The sequence below is a fragment of the Pristis pectinata genome, chromosome 2 (genome assembly GCF_009764475.1).
Source record: "Pristis pectinata isolate sPriPec2 chromosome 2, sPriPec2.1.pri, whole genome shotgun sequence".
In the NCBI taxonomy this organism is placed as follows: domain Eukaryota; kingdom Metazoa; phylum Chordata; class Chondrichthyes; order Rhinopristiformes; family Pristidae; genus Pristis; species Pristis pectinata.
Window position 1 is genome coordinate 49177936 of NC_067406.1, and position 20428 is coordinate 49198363.

At 38.7% G+C, this 20428-nt stretch overlaps 1 protein-coding gene across 4 annotated transcripts in view; it reads right to left on the minus strand.

The window, feature by feature from the left end:
* LOC127582149 (ADP-ribosylation factor-like protein 15) overlaps positions 1–20428 on the minus strand; it is a 198075-nt gene that overhangs the window by 86659 nt on the left and 90988 nt on the right. For all 4 annotated transcript variants that reach the window (XM_052037226.1, XM_052037217.1, XM_052037208.1 and 1 more), the window contains one exon: positions 13996–14204. In XM_052037226.1, coding sequence (XP_051893186.1) covers positions 13996–14204 — 209 coding nt within the window. The remainder of the gene's footprint in view (positions 1–13995; positions 14205–20428) is intronic.

Below are 20428 nucleotides of genomic sequence, written 5' to 3' on the forward strand. Positions count from 1 at the left end.
ATTGTTTTACACAATGCATATTTTCCCAGGGTTTTTTTTGTTTATTTACAAATTTTCTTCCAAATTGATTGGGTGAGAAAAAGAAGTCAATTGCATGGCCCAAATCTTTAGGTTTTCCCTTGCCATCTTATGTTCCATAGATATAAGGATTTTTCTCAGCAAAACCATAACCTTCTCTGCTCCTGTATTAGCCCTCCTCCTTCTGCATTAAGATTATGAATATATAAATCATGCAGCATGGATGATCATTGAATGATGTCAAAAGTTTGTCAAACAGCACTCATTCTTCTGGGCTTATTGAAAGGAATCTTTTTGAGTGAGTGGTTGTAAGTTGAGTAGAAACAGACGATTATTTTGATACCAATTCAAATTCTTGAGCATATCCAACTACTTAGCATATTCTAACTAAACAGCATATTCATTAGGGTTTTAAGGCTCTGACTTCTGAAAGAAGTCATAGGTTCCTTCATCATGTCAGTTTTAACTATCCATTTGTCTGCTTTTTCAGCTTTGCTCTTCACCTTGTCCATAATTCCAATTAAACCTCCAGGACTTCTCTACCCTATCCTTAAAACTCCTACTTCTCCCTAGTTTTTCCCAAGACTAGCTTGGTACGCCAACACCACATTTTCACTGAACCTGAACAATCAACTTCTCTTCTGGCTCCTATCCTACCTAGGAGTGTAAATAGTTCCCTTTCCTAAATTAGTATCCACTTTTTAAGGCTACCTTTTCATTCCTCTCCCCTAAACAGCCTGTTACAGCCATCTATCTTTGCCAACTACCAGGTCATTTTCAAATCTTCCTTTCATCTGCAAATATATAAAACATCACAGACCTCTCAACTCTTGCCCACAGCTCCCTATGTAAATCTCTCTGATCATTTTGCTCTCTGCACTGCTACTTGCCTAAAATCAGTCAGAAATGTAATTCCTACAATTGTTGTGCTTTATCACCTTGCACATTTTAAAATGGTCAATGACATTATCCCCTTTTAACATCTCTCCTCCACTGTTCAGCACAGTACAACTTTACCCATCTGATCACAACCAAACAATTTTGCAATTATTTCTTTTCTCCGTGAATTCAAAGATCCATCTTTACTCCTCAGCTTTTTCTCATTTAGATAAGGTGCTTAGCAACATCACACACATGGATTTCTATGCACATGGATAATACCGCAAACAAACTTTTTCCAATAACTTCAAGTTTCTCTGCAATATCAGACCACTTCTCTCACATTCATGAATACACATACCACAATTTTCAGTTAATCATGAGGATAATCATTTTCAGCCCAAAGCACAAACTCCATATTTTAACCACCAATTTTATCTACTCCAGCTGTTGTTCCAAGCTAAATTTATATGCTCCCAATCTCATAATCCCTTTCAAAACCTAGTGAAGCTTACTATTCATCATAAAGACACCCAGACTAACCCATGAAATTGTTATTCATGCCTGGTTGTTTTCAATGTTTTAATATTTTTCTGGTCTGCCTCTTATCCTCAATAAATACCTAAGATTTTCTGCCTGTATTCAAAATCAGCAGATATTCCAATTTTATCCCTTATACTGTGCACAAACATTTTTAGTGTCTGTAACCAATAATGGCATTTGGTTCCTTGCCTGGACATTTGAATTCTAATTATGATAATTAAAGTTCTTTGTGGTTTTTCTCCTCGTTATTCCTGTAATCTCCTCTGGCTCTTCTACGATGTCTCTCCTCCAATTCTCAAACCTTCCCTTCCTCTGGCTGTAACCTTCTGTGAATCATCTCTTCCTTCAGCCTACATTTAGGAACATTACTTTAAGTGCTTAGACATCACAATCTAGAAAAGGCTCATTCAAACACCATCTTTTACTCTTCCAAGGTTCTCTTAAAACTCAACACCTCGCCAAAATTGTGTTTGCTATCTTTTTCTTTGGTCTTGTGATCATTTTTCTCGTGCTTCAATAGCATTTGGATCGTACCACTACACCAGATGCACGTTTTAAGTCTGATAGGTATTCTGTACTTACTTGTTTATCTTACAAATTCTCTAAATAAGATCAGACCATATTGCATCTTTTCTTTTGAAAAGAAAAGACATTCCAAATGAACATTTTGATTTCATGCAAAGAATGTGCAATAATTAAGATTTCTTCCAGTAAATCCAAAATTTGAAAGCAGCTGGAACAAAAACATTGTTCTATTATAATACAAAATTATGACTGCAACATTTTTGTAAACACTTTGGGGTAGAAATCTGTTCTCAGTTGCATGTGTTAGAAGAGAAATTTAGCACTTTGTAATCTGCTTCCAAGATATGGATTCCATTGAAATAAATACACTCCAATTTTGGAAGCAAAGGACAATATGCATAAATTATAGAAAACATGCAAGAGGATAAATCTCGACCTCCATTTTTCATACCTTGTGACAATTATGCTAACAGCAACAGAAAAATGAAATGGATGAGACATTGGGAAAGTTAAATGAATTTAATATACACATTTCCATGACATCCCTGGGACATCCCAAAGTGCTTACAGCAAATGAACAATATATACGTTAGGAAATGCCAGAACCCATTAGGTTTCACTTAAAAAAGAATCCTGCCTTGCTAATTGCTTTTAATGTCAGTTGAATGATAAATAGGATAACAGAGAAATGTCTTACGCTTTTCCCCATAAAGGATTGTCTTCGCGATAGGAATGTTTATGTCTCTAAGTGGTGAAAATAGGGCCTCGTCTAAATGAGTGATCCAAAAAGCCGCACTTCTGACAATGCAACACTCCCTCAGTATTGCAGTGATCTGTCAGCTCACACTTCTGTCATGGAAATTGAACCTAAAGCACCACTGAGCCAGAACTAATAATTATGAACAAAAACAAATTCATTCAAATCAAATGTTTTAACGGCCGTTCTTGAGATGGCGTTCAAACATTGATTTGGATGCAATCCAAAATAACCATTAAATGTAAAAACCCACACCACTAAAGTCTTGTATTTTATTCCTGTCTGCTTCATGTTATCAATACTTGTGTTGGCTATAAAATCGGATACACCTTGCACAATTATAAAAGCACCACTCATCATCAAGCAACACACATCACTAGTAACACACACACACAAAATGCTGGAGAAACTCAGCAGGTCAGGCAGCATCTATAGAGGGAAATGAACAGTCTATGTTTTGGACTGAGACCCTTCATCAAGACTGGAAAGGAAGAGGCCAGAAGCCAGAATAAGAGGGTCGGGGTAGGGGGAGGAGCACGAGCTGGCAGGTGGTAGACAAGTCCAGGTGAGATAGGTAAGGTAGGTAGGTGGGGGAGATGGGTTAAAAGGGAATGATGCGAGAAGTTGGGAGGTGATAGATGGAAGAGGCAAAGGGCTGAAGGAGGAGGAATCTGATAGGAGAGGATCACAAGCAGACTCAGGTAATAATTGTTTAATTTTAAAACACCTCCTTTAATTTCTACACCAAAATAAATAAAAATCAAAATCAATTAACTGGTTCCCTAGTAACTCAGAATATTAAAATATCAAGTAGCTGGGCCAAATAGACCTAGAGTTCCAACTTCAACCTCAGCACCATGTTCCATAGTTCAGTTAAATCATGTGACTTAAAATGGCCAATGACAATGTGTTGTTAATTGTTCCAGTGTCTAAATTCAGAATATCCAGCACATAGGATTTTCTTAACTTAGTTTCAGATTTATTATTCAGTAACTCAGGAAATGCAGATACAAATGTCATGTTAAATATATATATATCTGATTCAGCTTTGTTAATAACAGAAATCTGTGGCAGACGGCAGAAGGTCACGAAAAAATGGCACTTAAGAAGAATAATTCACAACACCACTCAGTAACTCAATTTTTCCCTGCAGCCAATTTCTTATTTTTACTTGAATTTTATCTTTCTTCCTTTCAATGCAGTTGATCTGATCTTAGTGTGCATAAGAATTTTATTTAATTACTTGCGAAAAAAGTTACACCTTATTGGAAGCTCACCTACTGGTTACCTTCCTAAAGGAATTGAAATTATTTTACATACAACTAGGTCAACTGCTGCAGTATTCTCTGGTCTGCTCAGAGGACTTGTCCACCCAAAAGAAAACTATTTTCATTGGGCAAGTCACAACATAAGAAACTTCTTCATGCACAATTGCATTGCGGTGTAAAAAAAGTGCGCTAAGTGGGGTCAAGAACATCATTTGCTGAAACCATATGAAACATTGTAATTGTCTGTGGAGTTCCCCCCACCCCACCGAAGTCTTAAGATATGGAAAGATTTATTTCATGATTTAGTAAAAAGTTAGCGCAACACTATTACAGCGCCAGCAATCGGGGTTCGATTCCCGCTGTCTGTAAGGAGTTTGTACGTTCTCCTGTGTCTGTGTGGGTTTCCTCCGGGTGCTCCGGTTTCCTCCCACATTGCAAAGATGTACGGGTAGGTTAATTTGGGTTTAAAATGGGCGGCGCAGACTCGTTGGGCCGGAAGGGCCTGTTACCATGCTGTAAATAAAATTTAATTAAAAAAAATTTAATTAAAAAAAATTTAATTAAAAAAAATTTAATTAAAAAAAATTTAATTAAAAAAAAATTTATTTATTCAAACAGCACGCTCTAAACTGTATTTTCCTTTTACGCTCACTCTATTAATGGAGCTGTCAGCTGAAAGAATGCCATTGCTGTATCATGCCCCAGCAAGTAGAAATCTTTGCTAATTTTCATGCCTTTAATGAGAATGAGGGTAAATAGAAACAAGCTTAATAGTAGTACAAAAGAAGATTGACTGACATTTTAGATGATTGAAAACCACTGGTTTATTCATGATCTGTTGTGACTTTTTTTCCTTAAAGCTATAATTATACGAGAATGATAATAGTCTTCATGCTCGAGTTTACTGTAATCTGTTTAAAAGCATAAAATAACCTTTTCCTGGTAAACTTTTATTTTGACACTGATGGAATATCACTAAACATCATATGAAAAAAGTGTAGCTTTTTTCCCTGGATGCAGAGAGTCTTTGTGAGTGGAAGCAAAAAAAAAGGTCAGTTTGGTATCTGAACCACCAACTATTTGGAATTGCCTTCAGTTTTCTCACATTTAAAAAATATCTAAACGGGCACTTGAATTGTCAAGGCATTTCCAGGTGACGAGGACCATGACTTGGGGCGAGAAGCTGGACTCTGTGCGAGAAGTGGGAGCCATATGAAGAGGTGAGTGTCAGGATCCAGCTTCTCCTCTCCTCTCCTCTCCTCTCCCCTTCCGCGCGCACCCCCCACCCCGAGGTATTTCCAGACAACATAAGAGGCACAGCTGCAAATTGTTAGGTGATAATTGAATGGGAAATTAGCCAATTGGCAACAACCAATAAAAAGGTAGGGTCAAGCAGTGTGGCCATTTTGGAGCAGCCATTGTTGCAGTGGACCAGTGTTAAGAGTGGGGAGTGGAGGCTTTGGTGAGAAGAGGCAAAGGCAGGTTTCTTTCTTTGTCTATTAGTGTCTAGGTGAAGTAGTGACAATGGATCCCGGGTCAGTGGTGTGTTCTTCCTGCCAGGCGAGGGAGATCTCAAGTCTCCCTGACAGCTACATCTGTGGGAGGTGCATCCAGCTGCAGCTCCTTACAGCGTTGGGAACGACCTACTAGGGGAAAGCTGCAGCGGTCAGGTTGCTCACACTGAGTCTGGCTCAGAAGAGAAAGTGGTGGGGGGTGGAGAAGAGGGGGGCTCCATAGTGATAGGGGAGCAGACAGGAGATTCTGTGGATGAGAAAGAGACTTCTTGATGGTATGTTGCCTCCCAGACGTTAGGGTCAGTGATGTCTCGGATCAGGTCCACAGCATTCTAAAGGGGGAGGGTGAGCAGCCAGAAGTCGTAGTACACTGTTACCAATGACAAGGTAAGAAAAAGGATGCGGTCTTAAAGTGAACATGGAGAACTAGGTAGGAAGCTGAAAAGCGGGACCTCAAGAGTAGTAAGCTCTGGATTGCTGCCTGTGCTGTGTGCCAGTGAGAGTAAGAATAGGTTGATTTGGCAGATGAATGTATGGCTGAGAAATTAGTGCAGGGAGCAGGATTTCAGATTTGTGGATCATTGGGATCTCTTCTGGGGAAGGTATGACCTGTACAAAAGGGACCAGTTACAAGTGAACTGGAGGGGGACCAATATCCTTGGGGCAGGTTTGCTAGAGCTTTTGCTGTGGGTTTAACTAGTCTGGGAGGGGTGGGGGTGGAAATGGGAACCCAGGTGATAGGTCAGAGGATGGGGCAGTTGGTGTACAGGTTGATGTGTGTCGAGATTGTGAAGAAGGATAGGCATTTGATTAGGCAAAATTGCAGTCAGTTGGATGGGTTGAAGCGTGTCTATTTTAATGCAAGTATCAGGAACAAGGATGATGAACTTACAGCATAGGTCAGTACCTGGAACTACAATGTTTTGGCCATTATGGAGACTTGGCTGTCACAAGGGCAGGAATGGCTGCTGGATGTTCTGGGGTTTAGATGTTTCAAAAGGGACAAGGAGGGAGGTAAAAGTGGGAGAGTGGCTTTACTGATCAGGAACAGTATCACAGCTGTAGAAAGGGAGAATGTCCTTGAAGGATTGTGCAGCGTTCACGTGGGTTAAAATCAAACAAGAAGGGAGTGATCACTATTGGGAGTATTCCACAGACCCCACCCTCCAATAGCAGCAGAGACACTGAGGAGCAAATTGGGAGACAGATTTTGGAGAGGTGTAAAAATAACAGGGTTGTTGTCATGGGTGATTTCAACTAACCCAATATTGATTGGCACCTCCTTAGTGCAAAAGGTTTGGATGGGGTGGAATTTGTTAGGCATCCAGGAAGGATTCCTGACACACAATGTAGATAGGCAGACTAGAGGAAAGGCCATTCTGGATCTGCTACTTGGCAATGAACCTGGTCAGGTGTCAGATCTCTCAGTAGGTGAGCATTTCAGAGACAATGACCACAACTCCCTGACATTCCCCCTTGCCTTGGAGGGGGATAGGAGCAGATGGTATGGGAAAGTATTTAATTGGGGGAGGGGGAAATATCCTGCTATTAGGCAGGACCTTGGGAGTGTAAATTGAGAGCAGATGTACTCAAATACACAATGGCAATATGGAGGTTGTTTAGAGATCACTTGCATGGGGTTCTGGATAGGTTTGTCCCATTGAGGCAGGAAAAGGATGAAGAAGTTTACCAGGATGCTACCTGGATTGGACAGAATGTCTTATGGGGATAGGTTGAGTGAGCTAGGGCTTTTCTCTTTGGGAAGGAGGATGATGAGAGGTGAGCTGATAGGTGTACAAGATAAGAGGCATAGATCAAGTGGACAGCCAGAGACTTTGTCCCAGGGTGGAAATGGCTAACATGAGGGGGCATAATTTTAAGGTGATTGGAGGAAGGTACAGGAGGAAAATATCAGAGGCAAGTTTTTTTTTAAGTGTTGGGTGCATGGAACATGCTGTTAAGGGTGCTGGTAGAGGCAGATGGATTCAGGAAATTTAAAGTCCCTTAGATCATCACATGGATGATAGAAAATAGAAGGGTATGTGGGAAGGAATGGTTAGATTGATCTTAAAGTATATTAAATTGATCTTAAAGTAGGTTAAGTCAGCACCACATCATGGGCTGAAGAGCCTGTACTATGCTGTAATGTTCTAAAAAAAACTACAGAGCAAGAATTGGTAAACTGGGTTGGTACAGATAGGTCCTTAGTGCTGACATGGACATGGCAGGCTGAAGGACCTGTTTCTGTATTAGTCGAGGAAAGCAAGTGGTTTCAACAGAAGTATCATGACAACTTTATTCAAAAGCATAGATGCACTACATATATCATCTGTCAACTTATTTCTAAATATATGATGGAGGAACAATGAGGTTAACCACTTTTGGGAGGATGAAAACAATGAGAATATAGTGAAAGGGATCCTACAACATGAAACACAAACAACTAGCATGCAGGTACAGCAAGTAATGGAATGTTGATGTTTATTGCAAAGGACATGAGTGGGGAAGTTTTCAGTCATGAATCTTTGAATTCTCTACCCAAGGGGGCTGTGAAGGAGGAGTTATTGAATACATTCAAGGTGGAGACAAGATTAAAATTCCAGGACAGTCAAGGGGTAAATCAGGAGATAGCAGGAATGTTGAGGCTACAGTTGGATTAGCCATAATTTCAGAATGATGGAGAAGGCTCTAAAGGTCAACTGGTCTATTCCTACTCCTTTTTATGTTGATACATAAAAAAATATGCTGCAGTAAACACTTAGCAGGTCTGGTATCATCTGTGGAGAGGGATCTCTTGTTTTCCACAGGAATACCCAGCTTGAAGCTTCCTCTCTGGCATCTGTGTCTCAATTTTACCTTATTCACCTTCAGAAATTTCAGTTCCCCTTCATACTTTTGATACCCTTTACATGTCTCCAGCTCCAACATATCTCATGTGGATTGCAACTAAAATACCACCCTCCACATTTCTGACCAGCACATGATTACAACTATATTTAGGTATATCCAGTGTTTCTTGAATTGCCATCCCTGTCACTTAGCAATGAAAGCCATACTAGCTTTACAGTACCTGATCCTTGGCCACACTTGGTATTCAACAATACCTTTCTTCCTTTCAAGCAAAGGTTGCAAATCTTTGAAGTCTAGCATTCCTTGGGACCTTTCTCTTCCCTCACCTTCCTGACCCCACTTTTCACTATTCCCTCTGACTCTAAGCAATTGGTCCTCTGTGAAGATCTCACCTTTATATTTTTACACTTCTATCTCAATAATTCCAAACCTTGACATGACAATAAGCTCTTCAGCCTGCTTTGCCTCCATGCCCAATTCTATGGCCTGGATTCTTCAACTGGAATGCAGACCATAATCTACCATTTTGGAATTCTCAATCCATCTGGCCTCATTCTCAATCTGTTCATTGTTAAACATTAATGTCACATTGACCACCTCAAATTTTTCCAATGCCCTTACTCACCCTAACCTACTACTTCTGCTGCCAAATTTGCAGAATTCCTCTCACTAAGAAACAACCCTGACATTGTCATCAAACTGACTGATGAGGGTGGTGGTGCTACTGTTGCTTGCAAACTGATTCTATTGAGAGAGCACTGCAGATCAATTAGCCTAACATCCTTGTTGGGAAAACATTATTTTTATTACCAATAGTAATTTCTCTGTTATAGATGCAAGGCTAATTAAAAAAGATGGAGGAAATACAAGTGCTGGTTTTAAGTCAAAACCTGAAATACCCTTTCAGGACAAATGGAGACTGGTAATTTTTGTCAGCACACATTTAACCTCCATACTATGTACTTGCCCTAGGCTAGCCATTTCAGTCCAATCGATGAAACATTCATCTGCTAATTTGCCCAACAATGATCTGGTAATAAAACATACAAACCCAAGCGCAATTTAGAATTTTCGCCATCAGAACTTTGATAACTGTTGCCACAATTGACCACCAATCTTTCACATTCACAGCCAACTTTGAAAATCTCTCAAAATACAATTTAACTTGTACAAATGTAATGAAATTGAGCAAATGCAAAACAGACACCAACTCCTGCACTTACACCTATGCCACGTGATGTGCAGACTTTGAGGATTACCAATCAAATTTATTCATCAAATTCTGGAATTAAGATACATGCCTTAATCACAATACCTTCTGTGTCTTAACTGGAAAGATGTGCAAGTGATAACTATAAAAGGCTTGACAGAAAATTATTCCTCAGAACAACAATGATAGTAAAATACAGTGCATAGGCAGGGTTTCTCGTGTATAAATTAAAAAATTACTGTTTTCTATACAGCACAGGAGGTATATTTCTATTGGCACGCTATAGAGCACATTTTCTCTTTTGGGAAGTATGGAACAGGCATTAAAAATGCTTTCACAATGCACTTATTAATACATAATAATTTGTGGTCATGGACCATGAATGCTTTTTCAGCACCTGTGCATGGTTTATAAAACTTTATGAAGTAACAAAATACGTTATCCAATCCTTCCTGTAATCAGCATTCGATCTAAGTAGACTGATGCATGTTACAAATTCACCACATAGACTTCCGTTAGGGGTACTAGTTTTCCCATTTTTCCTTCACTGGATAATATAACTAAGCAGAACCAATTACACACATCATAAAGTTTGTGTTAATTTATGATTGTCTCACGAGCAAGTGCAACAGGAAATACAACAGCCTACACTGTATTCATCTGCTTTGTTAGCTTCCTGCATAATAAATCTGTGCATGTTTCAGGAGAATATCAATAAAAATATCACATACAGCTTTACACAAATATATTGTCTGCCCCTTGATATTAATTTCTGTGAAGAATATGCTTAGAATACTGTGTGTAGCCTGCTTACATACGTTAATCAAACTAATCTCCAAAGCACAAAAATAGCAGGTTTTAAATTTTAAATACAAGCAATATAGCAAACCAAAATAAAAAATTAGATGGAAAACACTTACTTGTGTGCCACTCAATTTCCAACTCTATTGTTGAGAAAGTTCAAAAGCAAATCAAGATTCCTTTTTAACAAGTGCAAGAGAGACGTCCAGGACTACTTCTGAACAACTGCCTTGTGTGACAAAATAATATGCTCTTAAGTATGAGTTATGCCCACTGTACTGGTTACATACTATCATGTGTTGATACAAAATCCTAATTTATTCAAAGTATGCAGGAAAATAATGGAGGAATGAGACTAACAGGTCAGATCTTTCAAACAGCTGGCACAGACACATTTGGCCACAGTCTCCCATGTCAAAAGAAAACCAAGTTATTCATAAAATAGGAACAAATAACCATAAAGATACAAACTGTTTCAAACAAAAATTCTGAAAATTACCAAAGGCAAAAAAACATGTGAAAAGCTACCAACTGCTTCCATTCTTAACATTGTTTGTCCTTCAGCTTTTTTTTTGATGGAGTATACACAGCAAGAAAAAAGGCAGGTGGGTGGGGGGCAGTAAGTTTCATACAAGAGAAGGGTCTGTAGGATGTTTATCAGAGTGGAGAAGGAAAATGTTGCTGAAAATGGATCAAGGATTCTAAATTCAGAGTACACCAAGATTTCATACCTCAGCCCAGCACAAACTATTATTAAAGAAACCATTTTCATTGTATTATTTCCTGCATTACTTATATGTCCATGGTTTCATGTCTACAATTGTAAATGTAAATATTTAATAACAAATGGCAAAAATCAAACTGAAGATCATGCACCAATATTTAACAAGCTTATAATAAACTTGTACATTCTGCATTGATGTTTACTCTTAAAGTACATGGTTTAATGCATAAAAATAGTGAATTGCAGTGAATAGAAATCATGCATGTGAATAATACCTGTGTATCAATAAATCTTTGCCTCAATCATCTCTAGACTATCATCCCATCACAAATCACCATTAGTGGCTGGGCTACAGAAAACCCTAGAGTAGCACACATGCTAAAGTAATAGTGTTTGTTCAGAATAGAGACTTTTCTGTCAAGCTGAACCTATCCTGTTAACTGCTCCTGAAAAGCTGAACTCCAGCCCAGGTGCCATTTCTCTCTGGTTACTGATTTAATGCCAAACTATCATCTTGATGTCTTGTTTGATCCTGATTTGAATAACAAATTACTCCATGGCCCAAATAAACTTTACCTTTGCAAAATCAGGCACAGTAGTGTAGCGGTTAGCGTAACACTATTACAGCGCCAGTGACCTCGGTTCAATTCCGGCCACTGTCTGTAAGGAGTTTGTGCATTCTCCCCATGCATCTGTGTGGGTTTCCTCCGGGTGCTCTGGTTTCCTCCTACATTCCAAAGACCTAAGGGTTAGGAAGTTGTGGGCATGCTATGTTGGCACCGGAAGCATGTTGGCACTTGCGGGCTGCCCCCAGAACACTCTACGCAAAAGATGCATTTCACTGTGTTTCCATGTACATGTGACTAACAAAGATATCTTATCTTCCAGCCCAATGTGCTGAGGGTCATTTGCCCTCCTTGCCTCAGGCCTGCTTTACAATTTAAGAAAAAGGACTGCAAATGCTGGAATCTAGATGAAAAAACAAGATGCTGGAGGAACTCAGCAGGCCAGGCAGTATCCAGGGAGAAAAGCAGATGATCAATGTTTCAGGTCAGGATCCTTCCTCTGGACTGAAGAGGAAAAGGCAAAGTCCAGGGGCATGCCATCTGTCTCCATACCTTTAACCCACCCCCCAGTGGATCTGCTCTCCCCTCCTCCTCCGTATCTGCCTATCACCATCTCTTACCTGCATCTACCTATCACCACCTTGTGCCCACCCCACCTCCCCTCCCCTCTTTTGTCCACTTATCACTGCTGTTTCTCCCCCCTATATATATTGGACTTCCCCTTTTCCCATCTTCAGTCCTGAGAAAGGATCCTGACCCGAAACGTTGACTGTCTGCTTTTCTCCACGGATGTTGGCTGACCTGCTGAGTTCCTCCAGCATCTTGTTGTTTTCTTCATCTGCTTTGCAATTTCCCTCCCTCCATTCTGCCTTTGGTCATTTTGTCCCTAAACACCAGAGAAGCAGTTTTCCAATTGCACACTTCCAGCAGAAAGCTTTCCTCAACAGAGGCTTGAAATGGAAAATGCTCATGAACTATGAATGGTTTCCTTTGGTATGAACCACAGCTGGAGTGTGCACAATGAGACCCTGATAATTCATCTGACTGCTAACACAATTTGAGTAAATTAGTACCATTGTGCCTGCCAAAAGGATCCATAACTTTGGTGGATGAACAAGCAGTGACGTAAAGCTCTTTCAAAAGAAAATTAATTTTGCATTTGTACTTTGCAAGTCAAAATAAATATAGCTGCAACTTCTGGCACAAATTATTTTTGCACAAATGAATGAAACAAGGGCACACTTTCATTGTTCAGCAATGGAATCAAACTTTAGACCAAAATGGGGCAATATTACAAACTGTCATATTGTTTCATGTTATCAAAAAAATGGAGCTGTTGTTTTCCTGCATGAAGATAGAATTTGATCCTAGCACAAATTCTTAGTAATAGATAACCAGTCTACTAGTCTTAACAAGATACTAACAACATGGCCAAATGTGCAAGGAAAATAAAATACTCGGGCCCTTTCCAAATGCAAAATAGTTAGATAATTGCACAGTTGCATGGTACAAAAGCATAGTTATTCTGTTACTTAATAATAAAACTTCATATCCCAACATGAATTTATAACTCACTAAAACACTACAAACAAAGTAAAAACTGTAGCATTGTCATAAAAACAACTGGTTTCCTTTTTGGGGAAAAAAGATACAATTGAATTCATGTTTTTCTATATACTTATTTCATGAAGTAAAAAAAATGTGAACGGACTATGCTAGCTGTGCAGACTTCTAAATCAGAAGAAAGGTCCCATTGAGAAGAGGCTACAATGGTCAGAATGAGTGTAGTGGAGCAATTGGTAAGTTTAATTACATCAGCATGGTGCTTGGCACATCTGAGGTAGCATAGATCAGGGACCAAAATCTACTGTTAAAGGAAATGGATGGAGAAATGTGGTAGTACATAAAATTAAAGCTTTATGAAACTAAAGATAACTGTCACCTCAGCCGAAGTTTGTCAAAGCAATCACTTTCCACAGCTGTACAATAGATATAACAATTATATTTACTGTGCCATTTGCTGTGGTCATTGACTTGAGAATTACAATTTTGAAATCTATGAGATGTGGTCATTAATTTGAAGCTTATTCATATTAGACACAGATACATCTTTGGGAAAGAAGTCACCAAGTTAATATTTTTTTCCACCAGTGATGCAATACAATTCATCATGATCAGTGTTTAAATCCATTCAAAATATTGAAGCTAGGTGTTAAAAGCTAAAGACTTCAGCAGTTATTTCACTTTTCCTTGATACTCAAAAACTAAAAGCAAAAATGATCATCATCTAGCCAGATTAATTATAGCTCATATCTCTATTGAGACTATTATTAGTCATACCTCCTGTAAAGAACGAGCTGCCGGTTTGTCTTGATGGTTGGCTAATATTAAAAATGGCAAAGTGCATAGCTGTGGATGTTGAAGAGCCGAATGTAGCTCATTTCTTGCCGTTTCTAGATCATCTTCAGATGATGCGCTGTCTAGAACAAATACAACCCCTTGAGATCCTTGATAGTATCGACTCCAATATTTGCGTATATTGTCTGCCCCTTAGGAGAATTAAAGATATATTTTACTTAAAAATATATACATCCAAAGAAAAGAAAATCAGCACTGTTTCTTGAAAATAAGACATTTTCAAAATCTAGACAGAAACACAAGAGACTTCAGATGCTGGAAATCGGGAGCAACACACAAAGCGCTGGTGGAAGTCAGCATCTATGGAGGGAAATGGAAAGTCCACGTTTCAGGTTCAGACCTTTCATCAGGACTAATTCAACATTAGGTCAATTTAAATAAATACTGGCATTTCCACAAAAAGATTTTTGTATCTGCGTAAACCTTTCTCCCATAAGATAAACTATGCACGAGCTATTTTTGAATTAGATGACTTCACTTTTCATACCTTGAAAATTCTGGCTCCTAATTTTTATCCATTTTAAATTCTCTTCTAATGCTGCATTTGGATCATTTAACTCATGATAATCCTTGCACTTTTTAATTTCAAAATCCCGTATCTATAGCACCCAACCATCATTATAATAAGCAGCATTTTGGACAACTGATCTTTTCTTAAAGAAAATTTAGGCTCTTGCAATTCAGAAATGTTTCTATTTTACTAATGTTTTCATGGTTGATTACTAAATACCTATATTTTCTGCAATAATAAAATGTACTGAAGGATTCAAGAAACATTTATACAAGACAAAATCTTTAGGATGCTTTCATGAATTGAAACAAAAACCAAGTGCTTAAGTCTGTTTTCACAATGCTTACTTTTTGGTTTTGATATTCTCCAATTATATTACTCAAACTATAGCTTCCCAATTAAAATTCTACATGATATTCATTATCCAAACACATCAACCTGGAGATCACAAGCTCAAATCCCTTAATGGTAAAGGGTCAAGCAATTCAAAAAGTCTTAATTAAAAAAGTGACCAAAAGGAAACCTGCCACCTACACCTGTTTAGCATACATGTAAATTCAGATTCCTACCGTTAAACAACCTCTGACGTTATTCAGTAAATGCGATCTAAAGCAGTGGCTTATCAACTCAGAATAACCAATAATTACTACTACAGAAACATCCTACTGTTATCTGCAATTCCAAGCAAATTTATAGAAAAATAGATGTTTAAGTCAAAGTCGAGAAAGAGGAAAATAGAAACAAGTCAAAGATAGTGTGCAGCAAAGACGGCAAGAAGGACAGGCAGATGAAAAGACAGGATCATTTGCTGTGCAATAGAAATACAGCAAAATCAGTAACAGATACTGGTCTAAGTGCACTGCACTTAAGTGCATGTAGCACTAGAAATAAAGTGGATGACCTTGTACAGCTACAGATTAAAAGATATGGCATTGTGGCCATCACCGTGTCATGGCTTAATGATGAATGTGATTGGGAGCTGAATGTCCAAGGGTACACAGTGTATAGGAATGATAGGCAGGTAGGTAGATGGGTAGCGTGGCCCTGATGGTAAGCAACGATATTAAATCACTAGAAAGAAGGGACACAGGATCAGAAGAGGTAGAATCCTTATGGGTTGAGTTAAGAAATGGCAAGGGTAAAAGGACCCTAATTGGAGTTATATACAGGCCCTCGAACAGCAGCCGGGATGTGGACTACAAGTTACAGCTGTAAATAGAAGAAGTGTGTCAGAAAGACCAAGATAATTATGAGGGATTTTAACATGAAAGTGGATTGGGAAAGTCAGGAAGGTACTGGATCTCAGGAGAGAGAGTTCGTAGAATGCCTACGGGATGGCTTTTTGGAGCAGCTTGTTGATGAGCCCACCAAGGGTTTGGCTGTTTTGGATTGGGTACTGTGTAATAAACCTGAGGTGATTAGGGAACTAAAGGTAAAAGAACCCTTAGGAAGTAGTGATCATAATATGATTGAGTTCAGTTTCAAATCTGAAAATGAGAAGCTGATATCAGGTGTGTCAATATTTCAGTGGAACAAAGGAAATTACAGTGACATAAGAGAGGAACTGGCCCACAAGGATTGGAAAAGCAAGCTAGATGGAGGGATGGCAGAGCAGAAATGGATGAAATTTCTACAAGAAATGAGGAAAGTGCAGGATAGGTATATTCCAAGAAAAAAGAAAATTATGAATGGAAAAATGGCACAAATATGACTAACAAGAGAGGTTAAGGCTAAAATAAAAGCAAAAGGGAGGGCATACAAGGAAACAAAAATTAGTGGGAAAACAGAGGACTGGGAAACTTAGAAACTTACAGAAAGAAACTAAGAAAGTCATTAGGAAAGAAAAGATGAATTATGAAAGGAAGTTGGCAAATAACATACAGAAGGATACTAAGAGCTTTTTTTAAACACATGAAGAGTAAAAGAGAGACACGGGTAGATATAGGACCGATTGCAAATGATGCCTGAGAAATTATAATGGATAACAAAGAGGTGGCAGAGGAACTAAATGAGTATTTTGCATCAGTCTTCATGGTGGAGGACATCAGCAATATACCTGATAGTCAGGGGTCTCAGGGAATAGAATTAAGTACAGTCAAGATTACTAGAAAGAAGGTGCTCGGGAAGCTAAATGGACTAAGGACAGACAAGTCTCCCGGACCGGATGAAGTGCACCCACGGGTTCTGAAGGAGGTGGCTTTAGAGACTGTGGAGGCATTGGAAATGATTTTCCAGGAATCAATAGACTCTGACATGGTTCCAGAGGACTCGAGAGTCACAGATGTAGTTCCGCTGTTTAAGAAGGGAGGGAGGCAGCAAAAAGAAAGTTACAGGCCTATTAGCCTGACATCAATGATTGGAAAGTTATTGGAGTCGATCCTCAAGGACAAGGTTATGGAATACCTAGAGGTGCACGACAGGATAGGCCCAAGCCAGCATGGTTTCATGAAAGGAAGATCCTTCCTGACCAACCTATTGGAATTTTTTGAGGTAATCTCAAGTGGGATGGACAAGGGAGAGGCTGTGGATGTTGTGCATTTAGATTTTCAAAAGGCCTTCAACAAGATGCTGCATAAGAGGCTGCTTAATAAGATGAGAGCCCATGGTATTACAGGAAAGATATTAGAATGGGTGGAGCATTGGCTGATAGGCAAAAAGAAAAGGGTGGGAATAAAGGGATCCTGTTCTGGTTAGTTGCCAGTTACCAGTGGTGTTCTGCAGGGGTGGGTGTTGGGGCCGCTTCTTTTAACACTGTATATCGATGATTTAGATTATGGATTAAATGGTTTTGTGCCTGAGTTTGTAGATGACACCAAGATAGGTGGAGGACCAGGAAGTGTTGAAGAAACAGAAAGATTGCAGAGAGACTTGGACAGTTTAGGAGAGTGGCAAAGAAATGGCAGATGAGATTCAATGTTGAGAAATGTGCGGTTGTACATTTTGGAAGAAGAAATAAACAGGCAGATTATTATCTAGATGGGGAGAAAATTCAAAATTCAGAAGTGCAAAGGGACTTGGGAGTCCTCGTGCAGGATACCCTAAAGGTTAACCACCAGGTTGGATCGGCAGTAAGGAAAGCGAATGCTATGTTGGCATTCATTTCAAGAGGAATAGCGTATAAAAGTAAGGTGTCGTTGATGAGGCTCTATAGGGCACTGGTGAGTCCTCATTTGGAATACTGTGTGCAGTTTTGGGCCCCATACCTTAGAAAGGATGTACTGATGTTGGAGAGGGTTCAGAGGAGATTTACGAGGATGATTCCCGGAATGCAAGGGCTTACATACGATGAGCGTTTGTTGGCTCTTGGACTATATTCATTGGAGCATAGAAGAATGAGAGGGGACCTCAGAAACATTTCGAATGCTGAAAGAAATGGACAGAGTAGATGTGGCTAAGTTGTTTCCCTTGGTGGGTGAGTCCAGGACAAGAAGGCACAGTTTTAGAATTAGAGGGTACCCATTTAAAACAGAGATGAGGAGAAATTTCTTTAGTCATGGATTTATGGAATTCTTTGCCACATACAGCTGTGGAGGCCCAATCATTGGGGGTGTTTAAAGAAGAGATTGATAGGTATCTAATTAGTCAGGGTATCAAGGGATATGGGGAAAAGGCTGGAAATTGGGGCTAGATGGGAGAATAATTTAGCTCATGGTGAAGTGGCAGAGCAGATTCGATGGGCCGAATGGCCTACTTCTGCCCCCTTTGTCTTGTGATCTTGTGAAATTAAAACAGGGAAAACTGAAAGAACCGTTAGAAAAGTAACACAAAATGTACTACTCTTAGAAATTCACGATTTACAGAACTTCCCCCAATAGTGAGAGTCACATTTCCTTCAATAAAATTGCAATAAAACTGGTGTTTAGAGAAAAGGTAATATCCCTTCTGGATTGGAGATCTATTCCATGAGAATGGGCAAAATTCACCATGTTTTTTTTAAAAAGTAGTAACAGTGATCTAAGACAATGCTCACAGCTCATTGGCTGGTTTGGGCTTACTCACAACTAAAAACAATTCAAAAGAGATATCAGACAAATTCATTTGTCTGGAAAATTCTCAAATCAGCCTTTTCTCTTCAGGTGATAAGTTGTCTACGTCATCAGTTGCACATATAGCCCAGCCAACAAACCAGTAAGTGTTCATTTTAGCCAAATGCTTTGTGTTGAACTGCCAACTTGTGAACTTAATGTTATAGTGAATTTATAGGTTATAGGTAACATTCTCTTATCAGACTAATATCCCATACCTCAGATTACCTAGGAGGAGAACAGACACTAAGATTTATTATCCAGACAATTAATTGCAATTAAACTTTGCAGTACATTATCTTGGTTGAATATAACTCACAACCTTACTAGAAAACAAAAGATGTTATTTTTTCCACACATTCCTTCAACCCATTTTCAATTCATGCAGTTATACGGATTGATGATTTTCTCTAAATAACAAAAGCTTGCACATCATTTGAATTCTCAGTTTAGCAGTACAAGATGGGATTTGCACGAAAGACATTCATCTATGTAATTTAAAGTCAATTCAGAGACACAAATCAGCTCATATTTCAAGTGGCCAAACCCATTAACATATACAGTACAAGTGTCTAAATTTAGCTGGTAATTATCTCCATGTGATTTTTACTTGGTTAGGCTGAAAAAGATTGGAAGCTTGGTGAGTGATCTCATGCATTGTTAAACATGCAGCCATGAAGAATTATCCAATTGTGCTAAGTTACAAGCAGCTTCATCTTTTAATTAGTTTTGACTATCACATAGTATATAGTTAAGAGGAAAAACAAAAATCATTCACGGTTCTCAATTTCACAATCGTCAGACTCAAATTTAACGATTTCTTTGTACAATCTAACACTTCAAAGAAAGTAATCAACACAGGCGAGATATTAGGACTATTGTCTAACACAATCAAAATAAAGTGATATATAGACAGATGGGCAAGGGTTAGGTTAGCAGTAAATCCTTTCAGATCTCATGAAAAACTGGCAGACTGGCAACCCATTGTCAACTAATGCAGTTGTGATATTTGTAAATTATGAACAGAACTACATGGAAATGTGTCAAACAGTTGATTAACAGCATGGGGCATCATATCAAATTTGATTTATATTTTTGACACCAGGCAACAGAGAAAGGTAATTATAACATTATTTCTCTAGGCATGACCCACAATTCAGCACTGCAGTCCTGCCATCTCCAACTGCAAACCTTGTTATGTTTATCCTTTCAATTGCTGCAACATTGATTTAATCCTCTGTATTTCTTTGTTGTTTAACAGGTTTTAGCTGATTTTCACACTTATGTTCAAATTAAAAATGTCAACTCCTTACTACATGCACATTTGCACACATTAGGAATAAGCACATGTAAAATTCCAAGGTGTTTTAAATAAATAACTCTTCTGTGGGTATGCTTCCTTCAAAGGATAACTCACTTTCCTTGCCATGCTGTTTTCTTCCATATATCAATACAAGGCTAACATACTAATAAACCAGACATGTGGATTAACTGCAACTCAATAGTCCAAGAACACAAGTTTAAATTTAGGGATAAGTTTAATTTGGCATCATGCTTAATACAGCCATTGTGGGCTGAAGGGCCTGTTCCTGCGCTGTACTGTTCCATGCTCACCATAGCAGCTGCTCTAGTGAAATTTAAAATACAGTTCAATAAACTAGAAAGTAAATTAAAACGTCTTAGCAAGGATGATAAAGAAACTAAGGGAATGTCACTAACCCATCTAGTTCACTGGCATTCTTCAGGGGAGGAAATCTTCTGTACTCAAGTCAATCTGGACTATATGTGACTCCAGACGCACAGCAATGTAGCTCATTCT